Below are 25,345 nucleotides of genomic sequence, written 5' to 3' on the forward strand. Positions count from 1 at the left end.
AAACGGGTATAAATCATACCTATAGGTTGCTGCAATGTTTGTTTACTTATGTGCATTAGAAACCATGCCTATAGGACTCATCTAATTCCTTGAATCCTGAATTTTCATCATTACAAAACCTGCTTCTAAGTCGTTACTCAATTTTGCATCGATAATCATGTCTTCAAAACTTCATGTGTGCATTAGCAATCATGTTTCTAGGAATTTCCTTGTTGATGTCCGCTTGGCAATTGATTGATGCTTTACTAGCCTAGAAACCATGCCTACAAGGTTTAAAACCAATTCCTGCATTTAGATACCATGCCTACAAGGTTTAAAACCAATTCCTGCATTTAGATACCATGTCAATAAGGTTTAAATCAGTTTATGCATTTAGATATCATGTCAATAAGGTTTAAATCAGTTTCTGGATTTAGATACCATGTCTATAAGGTTTTAAATGAGTTCCCGCATTTAGATATCATGCTTATAAAGATTAAATCAGTTCCTACATTTAGATACCATGTCTATAAGGTTTAAATCAGTTCCTGCATTTAGATACCATGCCTATAAGGTTTAAAATCAGTTTCTACATTTAGATACCGTGTCTATAAGGTTTAAATCAGTTTCTGCATTTAGATACCATGTCTATAAGGTTTAAATAAGTTCCTGCATTTAGATACCATGTCTATAAGTTTTTAAATCAGTTTCTGCACTTAGAGCTCATGCCTATATGATTTCAACATGTTTCCGCACTTAGAAATCATGCCTATAGGGTTTAAGATAAAATCAGCCGCTAAAATCAGTAATCATTTTACATCTTAGACACCTGGTTTATAAAAATTCTGTCAGTTTATCATTTAGGCAATCTTGTAGGTTGTTTGAGTTCTGAGTTTAAAACTGTCATTTTCCTGCTGCTTGAAACTGCCCAGATTCAAGAAGTAATAAAATCAGTAGGCAAACTGATTAGGTATTTGCTACCCCGCTTTATTAAAACTGTTGCATATGTTGTGCTCATCTAGATATCCTACTATAGAACTTTTAAATTATTTAAAACTGTTTGTTTGAGGCGTGCAATTGTTTGTCTATTTGTGGAGGTAAATATGAGCCTTTAATTGCATCTTTATTTGATAGTCCTATCTGACTTTTGTTTGTCGCTTAGTTTTCTCCTTTTTAAACAACATAGGCGAGTCTAGAACTTCATTAAATAGGGGTCCTAAACACCTCCAAGGCCACAAGCAAAGGACGGGTAATGCACGCATAAGGCATGTACTGGATACTATTAGAGCACTTAGGTAACAATAATTAAGGGGAGAGTAATCGGTTAGAAAAGGATATGATCACCTGTGCGCTAATGCTATGTGTAGCATCCTAACTTGGGGACGATTACCAAGTATTGCACAGAAGTGATCCTATAGGCTAAAAAACCTAGGACCCCTTTTACCCATTATTTTAAACGTAATATCTATTTATCTCAATTGCTTTGTTTGCTTATAAGATTAATTCACCTAATTCGAGTTTGGCCGGGACCCACTGTTGTGGACCTCGAGGGGTGCCTAACACCTTCCCCTCAAGGTTATTTCGAGCCCTTACCCAATCTCTGGTAATGCAAACCGATTTATGAGTTATTTGCTTTAGGTGCTCTAACGCACCTTAAATCCGTTAGGTGGAGACTCTTCAAATTCCATATGCAATTCCCAAAAGGAAATGAGTTGTCCCAAAGAAATGTCGAAACCCGGACTCCGCAAGGAAAAAGGGGGCGTGACAGCATGGCGACTCTGCTGGGGATATTTTAGGCTCTTACCGTAACGAAATTGTTTTTGTGAATTAGTCTTAAGCATGCTTTATTCTGTTAATACATGTGCACCATTTCCCCTTCCTCCCTTATTTGGATTTAATTGCCTATTTCTCAAGCACTCATGATTTCCTTTATTTCCTGAAACTGACTTGTCTCCTTGTTTTCTTTCTTAATTGTTTTTTAATTATTTAAATACCACATTTATCATTTTTAACGTGCAAATACATGACAACATGCTATTTATTGTTGCATAAATCATGCTCAACATCATATTCCACTCATGCATAATCAATCCTATAGCAACGTTCTATGAGTGTTTGCGCTCTTCCTATATATCACCCTTTAAATTCAAAAAGGCATAGTTGCGGTAAAACTAGTCGATCAGCGATGCAATCGATGGTTCTGTGCCTGTCCCCCTCAAGTTGTCTACTTGAGGGTACCAATCTAGACCTCTATAAAAACCTTACTCTGATTAATTGTACATGAATCATGGTCTAACTTAGTCGGGTTAATATGTTGTCCATATAATAACCCTTTAAGACAAGCCTCGTCCAAAAGCCCATCGGGTTTTCCATAATCCCAATGGATGCAACCATGATTGTGTGCATTAATTTTGGAGAAATAAGTGCAATTATGCTAATCATTGTTATATAAATAGTCGAATCTGGAGGGAGAGAGGGCCTAACCATATTCATTTTGCAGAAAATGAGGCACGAAGTCCCTAGGGTCTGCATGGTCAGTAACATACCATCACTATTGCTAGATTGGTGGAGGGATCTTCCATCAAGTGACCAAAATCATGTGAAAAGGGTCTTAGAAAACTTGCCTTCTTTGTTGGACCTCCAGCCGAATAAAATGTTAATCGAAGCTGCTACAATGTTCTAGGACAAAGAAAGGGCCGTGTTCCGCTTTGGAAATATAGAAATGACCCCTCTCTTAGAAATAGGGGGATTTGCTAGGCTGCCTTAGGATAGCCCTAGTTTATTGGTACCTAAAAATCGCACCACTAGGGGATTTCTTAAGATGATGGGGTTAAAGAAGAATGATGACTTGGAGTGTCTGAAAAACTCCTACATACCCTTCGACTTCCTCTATGAACGATACGGTCATAGAAGGTCTTACCGTATTTTCGATGATGAATTCTCCATCACCTCCTTGGGTTGGATCACCACAGGGTCTTTGTGTTTATCGTGTGTTTCCTGGGTATGCTAATGTTCCCGATCCAAGGGGACAGAATCCACACCAGCTGGCCATGGTGGCCAAAACTTTGATGGAAGGGATCGAGGGGCAGACATATACCATTGTCCCCATGATCATTGTAGATATGTACCGAACCTTGGAGCGCTGTCAGAAGGGGTACAGATACTTCGAGGGTTGTAATTTGTTGTTGCAGGTTTGGTTGTTAAAACATCTCCAAAGAGGTCAATACCGCCAAGGGTTTCCGCGAAGGCCATAGAATGATCACATAGCTTTCCACCATCCTAAGATGATGACCTATATCCCAAACAGGTTTGCTCAACCGGGAAATGCTGTAGAATGGGCATAGTTCTTCAGCAATCTGATCGAGGATCAAGTTCAATGGATGTTCGAGTGGTTCCTAACCAATGAGTTCATCATCAGATCCAGGGATGTTCCCCACTTGGTATTGATCGGGTTAAGAGGCATATACCCTTATGTTCCCGTCAAGGTTATGAGACAGGCAAGCAGGAAGCAGGTCATAGCGCGAGTTGCTAAAATGAGTCACTTCATAGCTGATTTGCAAGGTGACGCCATTCCATACAAAAATGAAGCACAACACATGTGGCACTTGAAGATTATTGTGGAAAAGGATACCATCGAGCTGGATCGGTATCACGCCAGTCACGTGTACTTTTACCCTTCATGGTTGGATGATAACATATGGGGAATATTCGAGCCAAGGGTTGGTCCAGGAAACAGGGTCATAGACGAAGTTGCCGAAGCACAGGTGAAGTATAACAAATTGGGCAAAAGAGCTCGCGAGTCTGAAGCCTAGCATATGGAGCAACATAAGGCTGATATGGAAATGATCAATGAGTGGAAAGAGAGGGCTGTTAAATCCAGCGAAAGGCTGGAATATCTAGAGTACAGTCTGATGGAATTGGAAGGGAAAATGAGGAAGAGAGTCACTGATTGCCAGAACGCTGAGGGAAACGAATGAGGACATTTGGCAAGGGCATTCTTACTGCTGAACCTGCGCAAACTGGGGGATCTGATCGACAAGAGCATCCAGCCTGGAGAAGGTCCTTCTGGGACCAAGTAGATTGGGTTTACTTGCTTTTTAAATGTAATAAGGCCAAGGGCCATTAGTGACTTATCTTATTTAGTGTCGTTTTGGGTCGTCTATATTTACATTAATGAAATGAGGCAATTATTCGCACTAAATTTCTCCAAATCTATTTGTCCCTAGGCCTACCTCGGGCAAAACAAGGCTCCTAAATTAGGACGTGAATTTACATTCCTGCAATATGTGTTTAAATACTGCAAACTTTTCAGAATCCTTACCAACTTGTTTACCTTTTGTTTTTCTTTATTTTTATTATTATTCTCATCCCCTAGGGTTGGTTCGCACATACTGGCATCATCAGCATATCACACTAGATCTAGAGGACCTCCACCTCCTCCTCCTCCAAGTAATACGAAAAGCAGAGGAAAAGCTAAGATGGATGACTTGAGTGGTATTCGAAAAGAAAACGCTGAAAATGCGAAAATTTTAGACGGTCAGAGTACTCCGAAACAAAATGACTTAGTTTTGCGATTTGAACAAAAGATACTGGAGTTACAAGGAGAACTTGAGCAAGTCTACAACTTAGCAAACCTCTCCCTCACTCTAAACGTCCCACATATTAACCAACAAAATTCTCAAAACCCAGCAACTCCTCAAAATACGCGAAGCCAACGTCCACAAAATCCTCCCCCACCCCATCAATATGCAGCTCTACCTCAAAACCCTATCCTTTACCAATACTAACGCCTCCACAACACCATCATCAACCAACCCAGTACCCACAAACCACTACCTATCACACTCCTCAGAACATACCACAACTCATTCCCAATCCTCAAAACTCAACCAACAACCACCACTACACCCAAATCCCTAGCACTCACCAAAACAACCCCATATACGTGGAAATTGTACCTCACTCCACTCAACCAATATCCTATACACCAGAATCCACTGAGAAGGACCTGCTCATCAAGAACATGGCCGAGGAACTCAAGAAATTGACAAGTCGAGTTCAGGGTGTTGAAGAGTAAAGGGATAGAATGTCTGAGTTATGAGGATTTGTGCATACAACCAGATGTGGAATTGCCGGAGGGTTACAAACCTCCCAAGTTTGAAATGTTTGACAGAACAGGTGATCCCAAGGTTCATTTGAGAACTTACTGTGACAAGCTCGTGGGGGTCAGAAAAGATGAAAGGATCCAAATAAAGCTCTTCATGAGAAGTCTTACCAGAGATGCCTTGTCTTGGTACATAAGCCAGAACCCTAAGAAGTGGGCTAATTGGGTAAGCATGGCATCAAAATTTATGGACCGGTTCAGGTTCAATACAAAAAACTCACCAGATGTCTTCTATATCTAGAACGTAAAGAAGAAGCCAACTAAGACTATCCACGAGTATGCTACTCGGTGAAGGTCGGAAGCGGCCAAGGTCAGACTAGCATTAGACGAGGAACAGATGAACAAGTTCTTTGTCAGGCACAGGACCCACAGTATTATGAAAGACTAATGGTCATTGAGAATCACAAGTTCTCCGACATTATCAAACTCGGAGAAAGGATTGAAGAGGGTATCAAAAGCGGGATGGTGAAAAATTTCGAGGCATTGCAGGCCACGAACAAAGCGTTGCAATCAGGTGGCATATCAAAGAAGAAAGAAGTGGGCAATAATGGTGGCCCAAGGCCCAAAATTTCCGTTCACATACCAAACACTTCCACCCATTACCAAACACCTCCACCTACATACCAACCATCACCTCCTAGATATTTCCAACCCGCCACCGCTTATCACACGTATAACACCCACCCAGCCTATTATCATTCACCTCCAACTCATCCAAATTACCAGAAACCCCGACCTAACTTTGATCGCAAACCACCCAGACAATACACCACTATTGCTGAACCCATCGACCAGCTGTACAAAAGATTGAAAGTTGCTGGTTATGTCACCCATATTCATGTTGTGTCAATAGAGAATTCATCTCAATGGGTCAACCCAAACAAAACCTGTGCATATCATTTCGGTATGAAGGGGCACACCATTGACGAGTGCCGAACATTGAAAGATAAAATTCAGACATTGATTGATAACAAGGTCATACAGGCAAAGGAAGATGCGCCCAACGTCCGCAACAATCCTCTCCTGGATCATCGGGGTGATGGGGTACATATGATAGAGACAGATGAAGAATGGGATCTTGAGGGGTCAATCGAGCTTATTCAGGAAGGCGATGACTTTAAACCCACAGTCACACTCACTTCTATTATGGTACAGATACAGTCGTCAGTCAAACTTGAAGTAACCGCATCGGTTCCATTTGAGGTAGAGATAGCTCCACCTGCAGCCACACCTATTCCATTTAAGGTAGAAGTGGCCACAACTTTCACAGTGACAGTAGTAATCACACCTCCTTTCAACTCCAATGCCATACCTTGGGATTAAGTTTCCAAAGCTAGGCAAAAGGGAAAATCAAATATGGAAGAATCTGATGCCGCACAAGGAATGACCAGAATGGGAAAGATCTATACACCCGAACATTTGGGAGGATCGAGCAAGGAGGCTGCTACTAAACAACCTATCATTGAAACGGGACTGGATGATCTTTGGAGGAAAGTACAAGCGAGGGAATACTCTGTCGTCGATCATTTAAACAAGACCCCCGCCCAGATATCCATCTTGTCACTATTGCAAAATTCAGAGGCGCATAAAAATGCTTTGATGAAGGTGTTAAATGAAGCTTATGTTCCCAACAATATCACCTGTGGAGAAATGGCCAACATGGCAGGGCAAGTGTTGGAGAGTCATAAGATCACCTTCCACGAAGATGAATTACCACCTGAAAGGTTAAGTCACAACCGGGCACTGCATATCACGGTACAGTTTGAAGACAAATTCATTGCCAGGGTCTTAATAGATGGGGGTTCAAACCTCAATATTTGTCAGTTGACTACTCTGAAAAGATTGGGCAAAGATTTCCACGAGATACGGGCAGGAAGTATGAACATAAAAGCCTTTTATGGGTCTCAAAGGGACATGATTGGGGAGATTAACCTTTGCCTGGAGATGGGGCCAACTTGGTTCGATGTTGAATTCTAAGTGCTTGACATATCAGCTACATACAATCTTCTGTTGAGTCAACCTTGGATACATACCGCTGGGGCTGTGGCTTCCACGCTACACCAGGCCGTGGAGTTTGAATGGAGCCATCAGGAGATGATCATTCATGAAGATGGAAGTAACCCCATTTACACCAGCCAAACTATCCCAGTTATCGAGAATAGAAGAAGGCTAGGAGGGGAAACTTATCACCACAATGAACATTTCAATACAGTTGAGAAAGACAAATTATGGAGTAACAAAATAGAAATCATACTAGCATGGTCCGGGTATGAACCCGGCAAAGGGCTTGGGAAGAATATCCAGGGCATTACCAAGCCGGTACAATTGAAACATCATGGCACAACTTTCGGGCTGGGATACCCATATATCTGGCAGGAGTATAATGACTGGTCTCCACCATGGCATGGTCCTTATTACCCTCTCGGGCAACCAATGCCACATTTGGGTCAGACTTTTCATCAGGCCGATACAATATGGGAACTACAGAGGAAGAAGTTTTAGTTGGGCTGAGGAATTTGTTTCTGGACAACGAGAATATGGATTGCAATGAGATAATTGAGGAGGGGGAGGAAGAAGGCCTCACCATTCAGACTGTGAAGAAGGGAGCTATTCTTAAGAATTGGACTGCCACACCATCCCGGGCCCGCCGAGTCCCTGGGTAGCTTGGCATTTAGCCTAATTTATTTCTATAGTCATGCTAGGCATTTTAAATGTTTTCAGTAATTTTGTTTTAAGACACATTTTGTTTCAAAATAATTGCTCGATTCAGAGAGTCGTACTTGTTTTGGTTATTTTTAAAATTTAATCAACGCATTGCTATTTATTATTTATTATTATCTTTCACATTTTCTTTCTACAACATTATTATTACTTTTCCTGATGAACCGATGACTGTGATATGTAATGAGACAACGCAACATAAGGATAGTGACTCAGAAGAAGAGGATGAAATACCTGAGGAAATTGTCAGGGAGGTTGAGAACTTTGAGAATAAACCTAACTCCAACCTGGACGAGACCGAAACAATAAATTTGGGAGATGCTGAAACCGTCAAGGAAACTTACGTAAGCATTCACTTATCACCTCAGAGAAGGAAGAGTACATTCGTTTCTTGAAGGAATATGAGGATATCTTTGCATGGTCATATGATGACATGATCGGTCTGAGCACATCCATAATGTCTCACAAGTTGCCTACCAATCCAATATGTCCGCCAATAAAGCAAAAACTCAGAAAGTTCAAACCAGAAATGAGCCTGAAAATCAAGGAGGAAGTCACTAAGCAAATCAAAGCTAAGGTCCTTAGGGTAATTGAGTACCCAACCTAGCTAGCCAACATTGTACCAGTTTTGAAGAAAGATGGAAAAGTCATGGTGTGTGTTGACTATCGAGATTTAACAGAGCAATTCCCAAGAACAATTTTTCACTACCAAATATACACATCCTGATCGACAATGGCACCAAGCATGAACTCCAATCCTTTATAGATTGCTTCACGGGTTATCACCAGATCTGGATGGACGAAGAAGACGTAGAGAAAATAGCTTTTATCATACCGTGGGGAGTATACTGATAAAATATGATGTCATTCAGTCTAAAAATGCTGGGGCTACTTACATGAGAGCCATGAAAACCATCTTCCATGATATGATACACAAGGAAATAGAGGTATATGTTGACGACGTCATTATCAAGTCCAAGAGGGTCGCAGATCACATAGTGGATTTGAGAAGGTTCTTTGACAGGGTAAGGAGGTACAATCTAAAATTGAACCCCGCAAAATGTGCATTCGTAGTTCCTGCAGGAAAGCTGCTGGGATTCATTGTCAGCCGCTGAGGAATTGAGTTGGACCCATCCAAAGTTAAGGCTATCCAAGAGTTACTACCACCAAAGAGCAAAAAGGACGTGATAAGATTCCTAGGATGCCTTAACTACATCAGTCGCTTCATAGCACAATCCACAGTTATATGTGAGCCCATCTTTAAAATGTTGAGGGAAGGTGCCAAAATGAGTTGGACCAAAGATTGTTAGAAGGCTTTTGACAAAATCAAGGAATACATGTCCACACCACCAGTCCTAGTCCTGCCAGAATCGGGGAGACCTTTTCTACTCTATCTGTCCATATTAGATGGAGCTTTCGGATATGTTTTGGGACAACATGGCGAGACAGGGAGAAAGGAGCAAGCCATATACTACTTGAGTAAGAAGTTCACACCTTATGAAGCATGATATTCTCTGTTGGAATGCACTTGATGTGCTTTGACCTGGATAGCCCAGAAATTGAGGCATTACTTATGTGCCTACACCACAGACCTCATATCCAGGATGGACCCTCTGAAGTATATCTTTTAGAAGCCCATGCCAACCGGAAAGTTAGCCAAGTGGCAGATACTGTTACGCGAGTTCGATATCGTCTGTGTAACTTAGAAGGTGGTCAAAGGACAAGCATTGGCAGACCATCTTGCTGAAAATACTATGGGAGGAGAATATGAATCATTAAAAACGTATTTTCCTGATGAAGAAGTATCATTAGTAGGAAAGGACATTGCTGAAGCCTATGATGGTTAGAGAATATTCTTCGATGGGGCTACAAACTTCAAAGGAGTGGGCATTGGAGCAATTTTGGTATCAGAAACAGGTCAACATTACCCGGTATCCGCAAAGCTTAGGTTCTCGTGGACCAACAATATGGCAGAATATGAGGCTTGCATCATGGGGCTCAATCTGGCCATCGATATAAATATACAAGAGTTGCTGGTAATTGGTGATTCAGATCTTCTGGTACATCATGTTCAAGGAGAATGGGCTACAAAGAACACCAAGATACTGCCATACTTGTATCATGTATAGGAGTTAATGAAGAGATTCACAAAGATAGAATTCAAACATGTGCCCAGGATTCAAAATGAGTTCACACACGCACTGGCCACCTTATCATCAATGATACAACATCTAGACAAGATTTCATCGATCCCATCACGGCGAAAATCCATAACCAACCGGTTTATTGTGCTCATGTTGAAGAAGAAATGGATGGAAAACCTTGGTTCCATGACATCAAAGAATATTTGGCGAGAGGAGAATATCCAGAGCAGGCAAACCATACTCAGAAACGCATGTTGCGGAGGCTGTCCAATCACTTCTTCCAACGCGGAGGGACCCTGTATAGAAGAACTCTTGATCTGGGGCTGTTAAGGTATGTTGATGCAAAGGAAGCTTTCAGATTGCTCGAGGAGATACATGCCGGAACTTGTGGACCACATATGAATGATTTTGTTCTAGCCAAGAAGATACTCAAAGCTAAATATTTTTGGATGATCATGGAAACAGATTGCATTCGGTACGTACAGCAATGCCACCAGTGCAAGGTACATGCAGACATGATAAAGGGACCACCAAAAGAGCTCAATGCAACAAGTGCACCTTGGCCTTTTGCTGCCTGGGGAATGGATGTCATCGGTCCGATTAAGCCCACTGCTTCAAACGGGCACCGGTTCATTTTAGTGGCCATCGACTATTTCACAAAATGGGTAGAGATTGCATTTTACAAAGTTGTAACCAAGAAAGTTGTCTCGGACTTTGTTAAGGATCGTATTGTTTGCCGATTCGAAGTTCTCGAGTCCATTATCATTAATAATGTCGCCAATCTCAACAGTGACCTGATGAAAGTCATGTGTGAAACCTTCAAAATCAAGCACAAAAACTTTATAGCATACATGCCTCAAATGAATGGAGTTGTGGAAGCTGCCAATAAAAACATCAAGAAGATACTAAGGAAGATGGTAGAAAATCACAAACAATGGCACAAGAAGATACCCTTTGCCATATTGGGGTACCGCACTATGGTTCGCACATTAACCGGGGCAACCCCCTATTTACTAGTTTATGGTACCGAAGCTGTCATTCTAGCTGAGGTAGAAATTCCCTCTTTAAGGATCATATAGGAAGCCAAACTCAATGATGCAGAATGGATAAGGAGACGCTATGAGAAACTGACCCTTATAGATGGAAAAAAAATGAACGCAGTATGTCACGGTCAGCTTTATTAGAATAGAATGTCCAGAGCTTTCAACAAAAGGGTCAAACCAAGACAATTTTCACGGGACAGTTGGTGCTGAAGAAGATCTTCCCGAATCAAGATGAAGCCAAAGGGAAATTCTCTTCCAACCGGCAAGGTTCTTACATGGTTCATCGGGTGCTAACAAGAGGAGCACTCATACTTGCAGAAATGGATGGAGAAGTCTGGCCAAAACCAATCAATTCAGATGCAGTCAAGAGATACTATGTTTAGATTGTTTACATTCCTTCATATGATGTAACTGAACTATGCTTGACCTGATTCCCGTTTAAGAAGGGATACGTAGGCAGCCCTGTGGGTGAGGTCATATCTTAATGAAATCTTTGTGTCCCCCAGCACCAAAAACTGGGGCAGAATTTTAGTGAGGACCCTCAAAATTCCGGAGCAAGTCCAGCCAATGCCATCATATGCCAAACAGTCAGAAATTGGTTAAAAAAATGGGGCAGAATTTTGAGAAGGATTCTTAAAATTTCAGAGAAGGTTCAGCAAGTTTCATCGCACGCAAAATGGTCGAAGGATCATTTACCAAACTAGGGAAGAATTTTGAGGAGGACCCGCAAAATTGTAATACAAGAAAGCTGCAATGTCTCTGAAATGTGTTACAGTCATTAGTTCATCTAAAATTACTTGATATTTCACTATCTTTTTTAAAATAACTCTATTTTCATCAATAAGTGCATATTTTCAAAAACTCTATTTCCGTGACAACCAGGTGTTACCTAGGGCAACTCAAACAGGGCCTCCAGAACGGAGCAAAGCACAGCCAGCAGATAAAGGCACGAACTAACCTCCCCTTACAAAACTCACGACTTTTCTTTGGGTGCAGGCACAGTGGACATAACAGGAGCATTCGCAAATATACACGCAGCAAAATCACTATCAATCGGGCCACCAGACATAAATATATCTCCAAATAAGACACATTCTACTCTTATTTGCTACTTGTTCACTATATAAGGTTATGCATTGCCTTCTCCTTGCATGAGACTAAGCCTTGTCTCAAATCTTGTATGAGGCTAAGCCTTGCCTCAACATTTGCATAAGGTTAAGCACTGCCTTCTCTTTGTATGAGACTAAGCCTTGTCTCAAATCTTGCATGAGGCTAAGCCCTACCTCCACATCTGCATAAGGCTAAGCACTGCCTTCTCTTTGCATGAGACTAAGCCTTGTCTCAAATCTTGCATGAGGCTAAGCCCTACCTCAATATTTGCATAAGGCTAAGCGTTGACTTCCCCTTGCATGAGACTAAGCCCTGTCTCCAATCATGCATGAGGCTAAGCCCTGTCTCCATATTTGCATAAGGCTAAGAGTTGCCTTCCCCTTGCATGAGACTAAGCCTTGTCTCCAATCTTGCATGAAGCTAAGCCCTGCCTCCATATTTGCATAAGGCTAAGCGTTGTCTTCCCCTTGCATAAGACTAAGCCCTCTCTCCAATCTTGCATGAGGCTAAGCCCTGCCTCCCTATCTACATGAGACTAAGCCCTGTCTCAAGTCTTTCATGAGGCTAAGCCATTCCTCCATATTTGCATAAGGCTAAGCACTGCCTTCTCATGGGACTAAGCAATATCCCTCCCTGCATAAATGTTGCTCTATTTTAAACTTGGCACTATCTTCTTCCCTCGGGCCAAGCTTTGCTCCTAAACTCCGCACAAGACTAAGCTTTGTCTTGCTATCACTTTTGGTATCATATCTCTGCACTTCATGGGTTGACATATAGCCAACTTGTCCAAAGGTATCATAGTCCGAAGGCATCATCCTCAGAGCCTGAAGACACCATGCCATGGCCTGAGGATCCCTCAAACTTGCATATCATTATTCAAAGGCGTCATGGTTTAGAGGTATCATTTTCATGGCCCAGGACATCATAGTCTAAGGACGTCATATGCACTGTCCAAAGACAATCTTTCATGATCCAAAGGGAATTTGCATCACATTTAAATTCTCGTAGTAATCTATATACTTACATGAATCGTATTTTGAGTTTTGCAGGTAATCCAGGAGGTAACCATTCTTCAAACAGGAGCAACCTTCGCTCCGGTTTACGCTCATACCATTTTCACTTTGCCATTATAACTGATTCCCATCAATTACCCACCTTACTCTATGACCATTCAAATATCTGCCCTATAATATATTCGTTGCACTCCAGACTCATAATCATAACTCCATCTGACATTACCATTCACAAAAGAACTTTTGCTGAAACTGGCTACCATTCCTATAGCAACTCCATCGGCTTCATTCACCGTTGGGTCCAGAACTACACATGGCCTAATTCCTGTACAACCGGGAATATGTAGGCAACTCAGATACCAGAGTTCGGCCTCTATTTTTCAAAACACCCATTCGGTCAAAATCGGTCATTATTTCTTTACCCGAAAACTCTTTTATCCTTCCCGGGTAAAGAGGGGCAGCTGTTGATACCCAATTTTTCCCTCATATATTTTAAATATGCATAAATACTTTCATAATATTTTACATGCATTTACAAACATGCACAAGTATTTTTACAATTTTTCTATAATTTTTAAAGGCCTTAAATCAATTTATTTCAGCATTTTTTAATTATATAAATATTCAATAATAATCCCTCATATTACTTTACGATAATTTAATTATCTAAATTCATTATTTATTCTCATATAAGTGTTCAAATATCTTATTTGTATTTTTACAATTACATTTGCATTTTTAAGACTATAATTGCATATTTTGCAAAAATAGCCCATACATATGCATAACTACATTATCTATACAAAAATAACTTTTTATATTTTATAATGTTAAGTAATTATTTTAAATCATCTTTATGCATAAAAATCATTTTTATCACTTAATTAACTATTTTTACAAATTATTTTATTAATAAATTAGGTATTTAACAAATAGCCCCTTTAATTATATCTAAATTCGGACCCCCCAGCCCAATTCAAATTAACCTTAGCCCAATCCGCCCCAGCCCAAATTAAATAACCCTACCCGACCCAAACCTTCTCTAATCGTGGTCGTTGATCTCTAAGATCAACGGTCCACATTTCCCCTTTTCTTTTTTAACCCAAACGATCCCCCAAACCCTACCCATTCTCTAAAGACCGCCGCCCTTGAATCCCTCTTCTTCTTCGTTCTCTCTGAAACTATCCCTAACCCTAGCGTCGTCACCCCAAAATTTCCCCAAATCCCTTCGATTCTTGCTCGTTCTATGGGACTCCTCTGTGATTTCAGCCCCTATCGGCCTCTTACCTCTTTTGGTTGTTCGGTTCTTGTCGTTTTCTGAGGGAATCTCGAAGAGATTCAACTCAGAGTCGACCTAGGCTCTTCGCTTTCTTATGAGCCCGCCTTGTGTTCATCAATGTTTGTGAGTATTGTTGTCTCTGTGGCTATGCTTAGATTTTTCCCTCAGCCCGTCCCTTTTTTTCAAAACCCTCATCTTTTCAACTTGAATCTGTTTAGATCCTTGTAGATCTAGAGCGATTTTGAGTTTATCTAGTAGTTTTCTTTAAAAAACAAAATCTCTTGTTCTCTTTATCGTTAACTGATTTTGATGTTCCTCCAAATTAGGGTTTCGCTTCCTTAATGTTTGTTGTTTAGAGCTCTTTAGATTTGAAAAGATTTCTATTTCTATAGCATTTTTCTTTAAATATCTTTTGTTTTCCTTACTGTTAATCGATACTAATGTCTCTAAGAACTTGGGTTTCACATCGTTCTGTTTCTGCAAGACTTTTCTAAAAGATTCCTATGTGTTTGATTATCCTTTTTACTCATTCTTCCATGACTACATTCTAGTCTTTAACTTGTTTTATTACTTTATTGTTCGTTTCAATATTTGCCCGTTATTCTTGAGTAATTGATTGATTATCTAAACTGTCTAGGGTTTGAAATTGCTTTGTTTTACTGAGGTGATTACTTTCTGTGATTTTTGTCTACTTTCCTTATTTTGGGACTCCTAATTGGTACTACTTACCTTAGTTATTCCTATTAAGCTTAATTTATGGGTTGACTGCCTTACCAACCCCAAATTGGTCTCTATTTACTTGTGTTACCTTATTTGTGTGACTAATTGCCCTGTTACTTACCGGATTTTTGGTGTTCTAACTCTAATTGGCTATTAGACTTACCACTTACCTTATTTAGACCTCAATTTCGAGTTATTTTTGGATATAATCCCATAATTTTTGCCTATTGATTGGCCCTGTCATGTCTAATGGATTGACTGAGTGTTTTCTTTTCCTTATTGGTAAACCTTTAAACTACTTTACCTTATTTACTTTACTCTACTCAATGTTATATAAGCCTCACTTTTTTTTCTAAAACACATGCACACATACATAGAAAGACACACAAAAGTTCTTGATCTTATCCCCCATCACATTCTTCCTACTCTTTGTTTGTTGCACTGTCTAGCCGGCTGGAAGCCAAGGCTAGGCCTTTGGGCTCTGTTTTCTTCACTCTTCTATGTCTATCTCTTAACTGGTATTCCTCCACTTTTGCTATCAATTCAAACTTCTCAGTGATCAAATTTGTGTGCTCCTTGTAATTAGCATGTCCTTTTCGGTTTAATTAAACCTATGTGTTTCCTGTAATCAGCATGTCTTTTCCTATTTAATTAAACCTATGTGTTTTCTGTAATCAGCATGTGTACTTCTACTTAAATAAACCTATGGGTTTCCTGCTTTCAGCATGTTTACTTCTGTTTTAACTATACCTATGTGCTTCCTGCTTTCAGCATGTCTACATGTTTGCTTATATGTAAATTAGACCTATGTCTACTTGTTTCTCAACTAGCATGTTCTTTCTGTCTTGTTTTAAGTATTCACCCCTAACAGACTTCTGATTAATGATTTTCATGCTCCCAACCCCTATTGCCCTTCAGATATGACTGTCTAATTGGTAATCTGATCCCGGCATGCCATTTCTTTGTTTAATATGTGTCCATATACCTACCTAGTAACAACTAGTAAACTAAGTTGAATTTAGGAAATGTGAAACTTTGTTTGAAGTGATTGTGATCATGTTGTTCTCTACTGTTTGATTGCTGGAATCTCTATTTGAATCCCAACTGTAGAAATGACTCGGTTTGTTCCTATTTACCCCAGAAAATCCAATTTTTTCAACTCCTACTCTTAGAACATCTAGGGTCCTGCCCCTCCAGTGTGAGCACTGTCTAGGAGTCCATGAGACTTCTCTGAACTTTGACGCACTGGGGCTGACTCTCCAAAACTTGCTCACAAAAATGTTTCTTTAAAATTTTTCTGGTGTGATCATTGCTCGGGGTCCCTAAGGCCCTTGGGAACTTTGACACACCATAAACCATTGGGTGTACTATGAGAATAGTGGTATATTTCAGACTTGGTTGAAGGCCTGGCTTCCAGGATTACTTTTGGGCCTATCCAGGCTCCCTATAGTATAGCAGTTCCATTCTGTAATTCATTTACATTTGGTTTAATTCCTTGTAAAACATATATTAGGGTTATTAGTAAAAATGAGAGGGATTCTTAAATATGTATATATATATATATATATATATATATATATATATATATATATATATATATTTTGTTGGAAACGGGTATAAATCATGTCTATAGGTTGCTGCAATGTTTGTTTACTTATGTGCATTAGAAACCATGCCTATAGGACTCATCTAATTCCTTGAATCCTGAATTTTCATTATCAAAAAACCTGCTTCTAAGTCGTTACTCAATTTTGCATCAATAATAATGTCTTCAAACCTTCATGTGTGCATTAGCAATCATGTTTCTAGGAATTTCCTTGTTGATGTCCACTTGGCAATTGATTGATGCTTTACTCGCCTAAAAACCATGCCTACAAGGTTTAAAACCAATTCATGCATTTAGATAACATACTTACGAGGTTTAAAACCAATTCCTGCATTTAGATACCATGTCAATAAGGTTTAAATCAGTTTCTGCATTTAGATACCATGTCAATAAGGTTTAAATCAGTTTTTGCATTTAGATACTATGTCTATAAGGTTTTAAATCAATTCCTACATTTAGATATCATGTCTATAATGTTTAAATCAGTTCCTGTATTTAGATACCATGTCTATAAGGTTTTAAATTAGTTCCTGAATTTAGATATCATTCCTATAAGGTTTAAATTAGTTCTTGCATTTAGATACCAGGCCTATAAGGTTTAAAATCAGTTTCTGCATTTAGATACCATGTTTATAAGGTTTAAATCTGTTCTGCATTTAGATACCATGTCTATAAGGTTTAAATCAGTTCCTGCATTTAGATACCATGTCTATAAGTTTTAAAATCATTTTCTGCACTTAGAGCTCATGCCTATAGGATTTCAACATGTTTCAGCACTTAGAAATCATGCCTACAGGGTTTAAGTTAAAATCAGCCGCTAAAATCAGTAACTAGTTTACAGCTTAGACACCTGGTTTATAAAAATCTTGTCCGTTTATCATTTAGGCAATCTTGTAGGTTGTTTGAGTTCTAGGTTTAAAACTGTCATTTTCCTGTTGCTTGAAACTGTCCAGGTTCAAGAAGTAATAAAATCAGTAGGCAAATTGATTAGGTATTTGCTACCCCGCTTTAATAAAACTGTTGCATATGTTGTTCTCATCTAGATATCATGTTATAGGACTTTTAAATTGTTTAAAACTGTTTGTTTGAGGCGTGCAATTGTTTATCTATTTGTGGAGGTAAATATGAGCCTTTAATTACATCTTTATTTGATAGTCATATTTGACTTTTGTTTGTCACTTAGTTTTCTTCTTTTTAAACAACATAGGCGAGTCTAGAACTTCCTTAAATGGAGGTCCTAAACACCTCCAGAGCCACAGGCAAGAGACGGGTAATGCACGTATAAGGCACGTATTGGATACTATTAGAGCGCTTAGGTAACAATAATTAAGGTGAGGGTAATCGGGTAGTAAAGGATATGATGACATGTGCACTAATGCTATGTGTAGCACCACAACTTGGGGACAATTACCAAGTATTGCACAAAAGTGATCCTATAGGCTAAAAAACCTAGGACCCCTTTTACCCCTTGTTTTAAACATAAAATCTATTTTTCTAAATTGCTTTGTTCACTTATAAGACTAATTTACCTAATTCGAATTTGAGCGGGACCCACCGTTGTGGACCTTGAGGGGTGTCTAACACCATCCCCTCAAAGTTATTTCGAGCTCTTACCCAATCTCTGGTAATGCAAACCGGTTTATGAGTTATTTGCTTTAGGTTATCTAACACACCTTAACTCCGTTAGGTGGCGACTCTTCAAATTCCATACCCAATTCCCAAAAGGAAATGAGTTGTCCCAAAGAAATGTCAAAACCCGGACTCCGCGAGGAAAAGGGGGGCGCGACAAGACTTCCTTTTTTGGAGTTGTTGCTGTTGCAGAGCTGTTTCTAACCCCCCCTCCTTTAGCCCCCACGCAGTTTCTTTTTGGTTGCACCTGCTTCTTGCAAGGTTTCTTTTGGGTTGCACCTATTTCCTGTTTTCTCACACAAAGAACAATTGCTAGTTTGAAACGGTGGTTGGTTTTGTGGCCTTAAGTGTTTCAGTCACTTGATCTCGGCCCATCTTATTTGATGATGATTTCAACTGCAACTGGATGTTTCCTTGATACCGATCGCATTTCTCGCCCCGGAGAACCTTTGGCTTTTCAAACATTTGCCATGACGGCTAGTCATGTAACGAGACTTAACCTTTCCAACTTTAATTTTGCCTTTGTGGGCATTTAAATTTTGGCTTCTTTCTTCAAAGTTCCAATTTCAGATCATTGAGGAACCTTTGGCTTTTCAAACTTTGCGAAACTGATAGTCACGTGGTACTTAACCTTTTCCACTTCATTTTTCCCTTGTAGTCACTTCTATTTGATTTCTTCCTTCTAAGAGTTTTCGATTTTGAAGCATCAGTCACCTTGGCTAGTCGGAGTCAACTTGATGCCCTTGCTGAGGCTGGTTGCCTTTTGAATATCAGCTTGTGTCAAACGAGAGCCATGTAAATCAGTCTTGCCATCTCTTTTTTGCCTTAGATTTTGGAACGAAGTTAGACTGAAAAGGATTCAAAGAAAGACAAACAATGAAATGGAGAATGAATTTAAACAAGAGGTGTCCCTTTCGGGGAACGGAAAGAATAACTTATTTGGGAGTACATGCGGACTTCAATGAACATGACATGCCTTTTGGACTGGATGCCTGATCCGTGTAAACCGTACGACTCTCAGAAACTCATCATAACTTTGCCTCGAAAGCAAGAAACCTTGTCCAGGGCTGTGTCGATGCCAAGGCTGTGAGGACCCTCTTTTCGATCAGTGGCGCCCTTTACGGGTTTTCACCAACTGACCTCTATCATTTCTCTTCTCACCATATCCTTATAGTGCTCTTTGAGAGTTCTCACTAACAAGACTCTCTCATTTTAATTTCTTTCATTTTGATTGCATTAGATCCAAGTAACTGTATCCTTCAATTTTGAACATTCTTGCCGATTGATCAGAAGGATTGAAAAGGATTTGGGTAAAAAGAATTTGGATTGAATTACAACTTTGAAACCTTTCAGGCGAAACCATCATCGAACCATTGTAACATTTGTCCTAGTTTACACTTTTGGGGGAATGTGGATTTTTGTTTTAGTGTGACTAAACTTCAGAGAGAGGCTGCTTACGTATCTTTTCAGAAACAAGTCGAACGAAGTTCAATTACGTAACTTTGTTTTTGATTTTCTTTTCGTTTTTGTCTTGTTTTGTTTTCTTTTTTCTTTTTCTTTTTCCTTTTTTTTTGTCTTTTTCTTTTTCTTTATCATTCATTCATTCACTTTTTTCTCTTTTTTTCTAGGTTCCAAAGAAGGTAATCAAATAAAGGTAGCCGGCTTAAAGGGTTTGCAAAGGGTTGATAGTGTTTGGGTAGCGAGAATGAAATCCTTTGTCATCCTAATTAGAGAGCATTAAAGCTGCATAAAGGGTCAAATATAGTACCTTTTGACTGTATCTACATTGACAGTTGTCTCGAAGACATTTCTTTCGATATCTCCTAAATACAATACTCCCTTTGGCAAACACTCTTGTTACCATGTATGGACCTTTCCAATTTGGAGTCAATTTTTCTTTAGCTTCTTCATGATGTGGGAGGATACGTCTCAGAACGAGTTGGCCTACTTTAAATTTCCTGGTCCGCACTTTCTTGTTGTAGGCACGTGCCATTCCTTATTGGTACAACTACCTATGATAATCCGCGGCCAATCACTTTTCATCAATCACAGTTAATTGTTCCAACCGGTTCTTGACCCATTCTTCATCCTCAATCTCAGCTTCGATAATGATCCGAAGCGAGGGAATTCAACTTCTGCAGGTTTCGTTCAAACTTGGATTAGGTTCATTCTTATACTATTCTGATTCTCTGTTTTATTTCCTTAATTGAATCTTCATTGATTCTGCTTCCTAATTCATTATTTTGAAGTTCGACAGTGTTTTAGGATCTGGGCATGAAGTCCACAAGCATGTCATATTATTAAAATTTGCATTTAACATAACTGAAAAAAGAATAAGAGCAGTGACAAGATTAAGAAAAAAGACTTGGACGATGAAATATTGATTTTATTTATTTGAATTTTAAAAGATAGACAGGTTTAATTGAAAAGTAAGATAATAAAAGTAAAACATCTGGATTACACCCTGAAATAATCCGGACGTAGAAAGGATAGGAAGGCCAGCTACCGAGACTCCCATATGACAGGGAACTCTTCATGGTTTGGCGACCGTTTTAGGTTTCTCTTCTATGCGACAATGGCTACTATGGCTTTCAGTGCTGGATCAAATTCCCCATCATCACAGATCATTCCAACAACTGTCACAGTGTTGTGAGCATGCAATGGATTGTTCATCACATTAGGGGCATCTTCTTCCCTGAGAACTATTGACTTGAACTCAATGAGGTCTTTCACTGCTCTTTTGAGAGTCCAACAATCTTCAGTATCATGTCCCATTGCTCCGAAGTGGTATTCACATCTAGCATCAGCTTGGTGTGAGGGGGACTCAGGTTCGGCCGATTCGGGGCCACTAGCTGCAACAGACCTAGACTGATTAGCTTTTGAAACAAACTTGAATATGATTCACTAATAGGGGTGAACGGATTCCTTCTGAGGGGCTCTCTTCGGTGAGGATTATATTGGGAAATATTTGGTTGGGGATTATATGGAGCTTGGTAGGGACAGGAATTCTTGGGAGGTGGAGCTCGTTTTTGTGTATAATGTCGTGGCCGCGTGTAAGATTGCGCATTCATCATTGCATAGGGAGGTGGTGCCACGGTATAAGCAGCATCTTGATGGGGATAATAGTGTTGTGGGATCTTAGGAAGCATATATGATTGGTTGAATGACCTGCAAGCCCCCTTGAGCTCAAAGCCATCATGGATCCCTCTTCTCTCCTGTTTCTGTTCATCAACCCCCCTCCCCCCCCCTCCCCGAACCATTCTGAACGGCCTGTGATATGGCCCTAAAGGCAGAATAACTCAATATTCGGCCCATTTTTAAACCATTTTCGACCATCTCCCCAATTTTGATAGCCTCAGCAAATGGATTACCCATAGCGGACATCATGTTCTGAAAGTAGTCTGCCTCTTAGGTGTAGGAAGACCATAACCATTTCTGCTTCGTCCATTGAAGGCTTTACCATGGCGGCTTGATCACGCCATTTGACAGCATAATCACGGAAGCTTTCTGTGGTTTTCTTTTTCAAATTCGACAAAGAGTTTCTATCGGGAGCGATCTCCACATTATACTGGAACTGGCGGACAAAATCTTGGTCCAGATCATCCCACACATGCCAAAGGGCGATTTCATGATCCATGTACCATTCGGAAGCAACTCCGGTGATTACAATATCGTTTCAAATGAGTGATAGGGTCTCCGTGCCCGTCATATTTTTCAAATTTTGGCATCTTAAAGCTAGTTGGCAAGTGGACATGGGGAAACATGCACAAGTCGGCGTAAGAGATACTCTTTTGGCCGTTCAGGCCCTGCATACTCTTTAAGCTCTACTCCAAGCTTTTCATCTTCCGAGACATTTCCTCTTGCTCAGAATTCTTGATAACCTTTTCTTGGTCAACCGAGAAGTCACATTGCGAGGTTGAGTAAATGAGTATGGGGTCACATATGCTATTTCTGGTTAAAACTATGGACCCTGAAAGGTTAACGTTGGAGGCTCAACATACGGACATGGTATAGTTGGTTGTGATATAGTACAGACTGGTGCTATAGAGAATATTGTTGGCGGTGCCTTTGAAACCGGCAGCTGGGGGCGAACCACAAAAGGCATGCCAGGACCGTTAAACGGCATTGGAGGGTACCCACATGGGATGAACAAGTTGGACACGGGGACATTGGTAGCCCCACCTGACATTGGGATCAACTCAGGGAACCCAGGGAGGATTGCACTCAGCGGTTCCTTACTATTAGACCAGGCGCCCCAAATTTCTAACATGCGGAGATGTAACATCCTATTCTCTTTAGTAGTTACTGATTCTGGTTGTGGAATAGCCGGTGTCGGGCTATCCTCAGAGTTGATAATTGGTAGATTGCTTTCGGAGGCCATAGGAACCTTTCCTTTAGATCTTGTGAAGTATGACAGGGAAGCCAGATTACCAAAAAAAAAACACCTGAATAGAACCTGGCTAAATTGCACGCACAACAACCTTGTTAGTTTTGAGACATTTAACAGATAGGAAATCGTATGTTGGGATGCAATGCACCTAAACAGTTAAAAGTTCTACCATGTGTTTGCAACGGTTGCGTGTTTCATCCCGACTTTGTTGCCCCATTTCCACTCTATGACTCTTTTCTTTTCATTCACGCTCTCTTTTCTTTTCTTTTTGCTTTGGCTACCCATTTATTTTCTCTTTTTGTGTTTTGTCGCTCCTGGTTTTTCTCTGTTATTTTTGCTACTCTTTTTTTCACTCAGTTTATTTAATGGATATGATCGAATCCAATGGGGATTGCTCACGTATCATGACACCGCATGAATCAGATCATTACATAGCTCTCAGGGATACCAGGAACAAAGTAAATCAACTAACTCTTTTTCTAATTTATTCATCATCATTTTTTTCTTTTTTTGTATAGGAAATCATACCACAAAATATCCTAACAAGAAAAATATTTTGGATTTTGAATTTTTTTTATTTTTTGGAATTTACGGAAGAAAGTCTTCTAAATAAGAAAGAAAATATTTTTTTGGATTTTGATTTGTTTTTATCTGTCTTTTTTTTTGGGAATTTTCGACAGAAAGACTTCTAAAGAATAAAGAAAATATTTTTGAATTTTTGGTTTTAATAAAAAAAAAATTGAATTCTTGGTAGAAAAACATCCAAAGAAGGAAAACACATATTTTTGGATTTTGATTTATTTTTTTCGAATTAAAGACTTTAAAAAAGAAAGAAAAATATTCTTTTGTGTTTTTATTTGGGATTTTCTAAAGAAAAACTTCTAAAGAACGAATTAAAGGAAAATATTTTTAGATTTTTAAAAATTAGGGTCTCAAAGAAAGACTTTTCTAAAGAAAGAAGTAAAGGCAAATATTTTTGATTTTCTTGAAAATTGGGGGCCGGAACCGATGAGGTTTTCCTATGTATCTCTTATCCGGCGCGAACCAGACCTGGGTAGTGCGGCCAGTTTTGACAAAACGGAGGAAACCTGACACTTGCAAATTTTAGCTCATTTTGAAATGACTTTTCTTTTTTTCTTTTTTTTCAGCAGAGTTTTGGGATTTTTCAAATACCGAGATTTTTGGAAACCGAATGAATTTTCTCTCTCCTGCCTCTTACTTCTGCTTTCTGAACTTTCTATACTTATTCTAGAAGTTAGTCAACATGCAAACCAGATCAAACAAAATGCACAAGTAATATGTAGGATGCATCAGGATGGTTTTTTATTTTTGGATACACCTGTCCTAGACGGAACCAACCCCTATGTTGAGTCCCCAAAGGAATGCACGTTATGCAAACAAATGTTCCTACTAGGGATCCGGCATGATGCTATGCTATTCTAGGTTTAAAATCCTGGGGGAATGTTTTAGACCTGCTTACTCAAGCGGACAGGTCGAGCCGAGGTGGAGGCAACGTACTGGGAGCACGAAAGTCTACCTAGCATAGCTACTGATCCAACCTTGTTCTATTTGGTATGACCTCTAACAGAAAAGTGGGCCACGTGCACGTGTGCACCAATAGTTTACAAGAATCAGAAGGGAGGCGTAAGAAGGCAATTTATACAGTTCAAATAATATCAAAGCGGTAAATTAGTGGAAATTAGCACATTAGGCTCACAAACACAGTAATATCAACCATAAAAAAGCCAAGTATAGATCACATTACAAGCTCGAAGTTTGAACCCTGAACCAGAGATTTTGGGTTCGTTCCCCAGCAGAGTCACCAGAACTATCACACCTCCTTTTTTTGAAGATAAGGGGGTTTTCAATTAAAGTGACATTATTTAAAATGAGATTATTTATTTAATTAGAGTTTCCACTTGGAATAATTATTATGGTATCCCAAGCCACCGGTTTGTTTTAAAATTATAAATTGAGGAAACCGACTATGTTTAAGGTCCGCAAAGCACAGAAGACCGGGTAAGGAAATCTGTTAATCCGGGAGAAGGTGTGAGGTGCTCCCGGATTAAGAAATTCTGTTAATCCGGGAGAAGGTGTGAGGCACTCTCGGATTCCGTATTTTTAGCACGATCGCTCTTAATAATACTTGACTTACTTAATTATTTAATTACATATTTTTTAGGACCTATGTACGTTTTACCTTTTACCGCTTTTAATTATGGTGTTATGGAATTATCTTTTAAACGAATCACGTGTGTGTGAATCCGTTTTGTGTATTGTGCTAAAATCATGTCATGCTTACGTGTACATGATTAATAACACTTAATTATTCATTAAGATTGTTTGGCCAAACTCGCATGAACACGTACCTTAGCTTTATTTTGAAAATCGTAATCACGTCACGCGAACATATATATAATCACAATGATTTGATTAATTAAGATCACGCCTAAAGCATTCTACAATGTTCATAAGTTGTTTATTCATTCCTAAATTGGGATCGCGTGTGAAAGTAAAGATTATGGACTAAATATGATGACCAAATTA

General features: G+C 39.5%; 1 protein-coding gene across 1 annotated transcript; it reads left to right on the forward strand.

The window, feature by feature from the left end:
* Positions 1 to 10,172: 10,172 nt before the first annotated feature.
* Positions 10,173 to 20,149, forward strand: LOC138887719 (uncharacterized). Its single transcript, XM_070169497.1, has 2 exons — positions 10,173 to 10,602; positions 20,037 to 20,149. Exons 1-2 carry the CDS (start codon positions 10,173 to 10,175, stop codon positions 20,147 to 20,149), a joined length of 543 nt encoding a protein of 180 aa, XP_070025598.1.
* Positions 20,150 to 25,345: the final 5,196 nt, after the last annotated feature.

Source organism: Nicotiana sylvestris, chromosome 3 (genome assembly GCF_000393655.2).
Source record: "Nicotiana sylvestris chromosome 3, ASM39365v2, whole genome shotgun sequence".
NCBI lineage: Eukaryota > Viridiplantae > Streptophyta > Magnoliopsida > Solanales > Solanaceae > Nicotiana > Nicotiana sylvestris.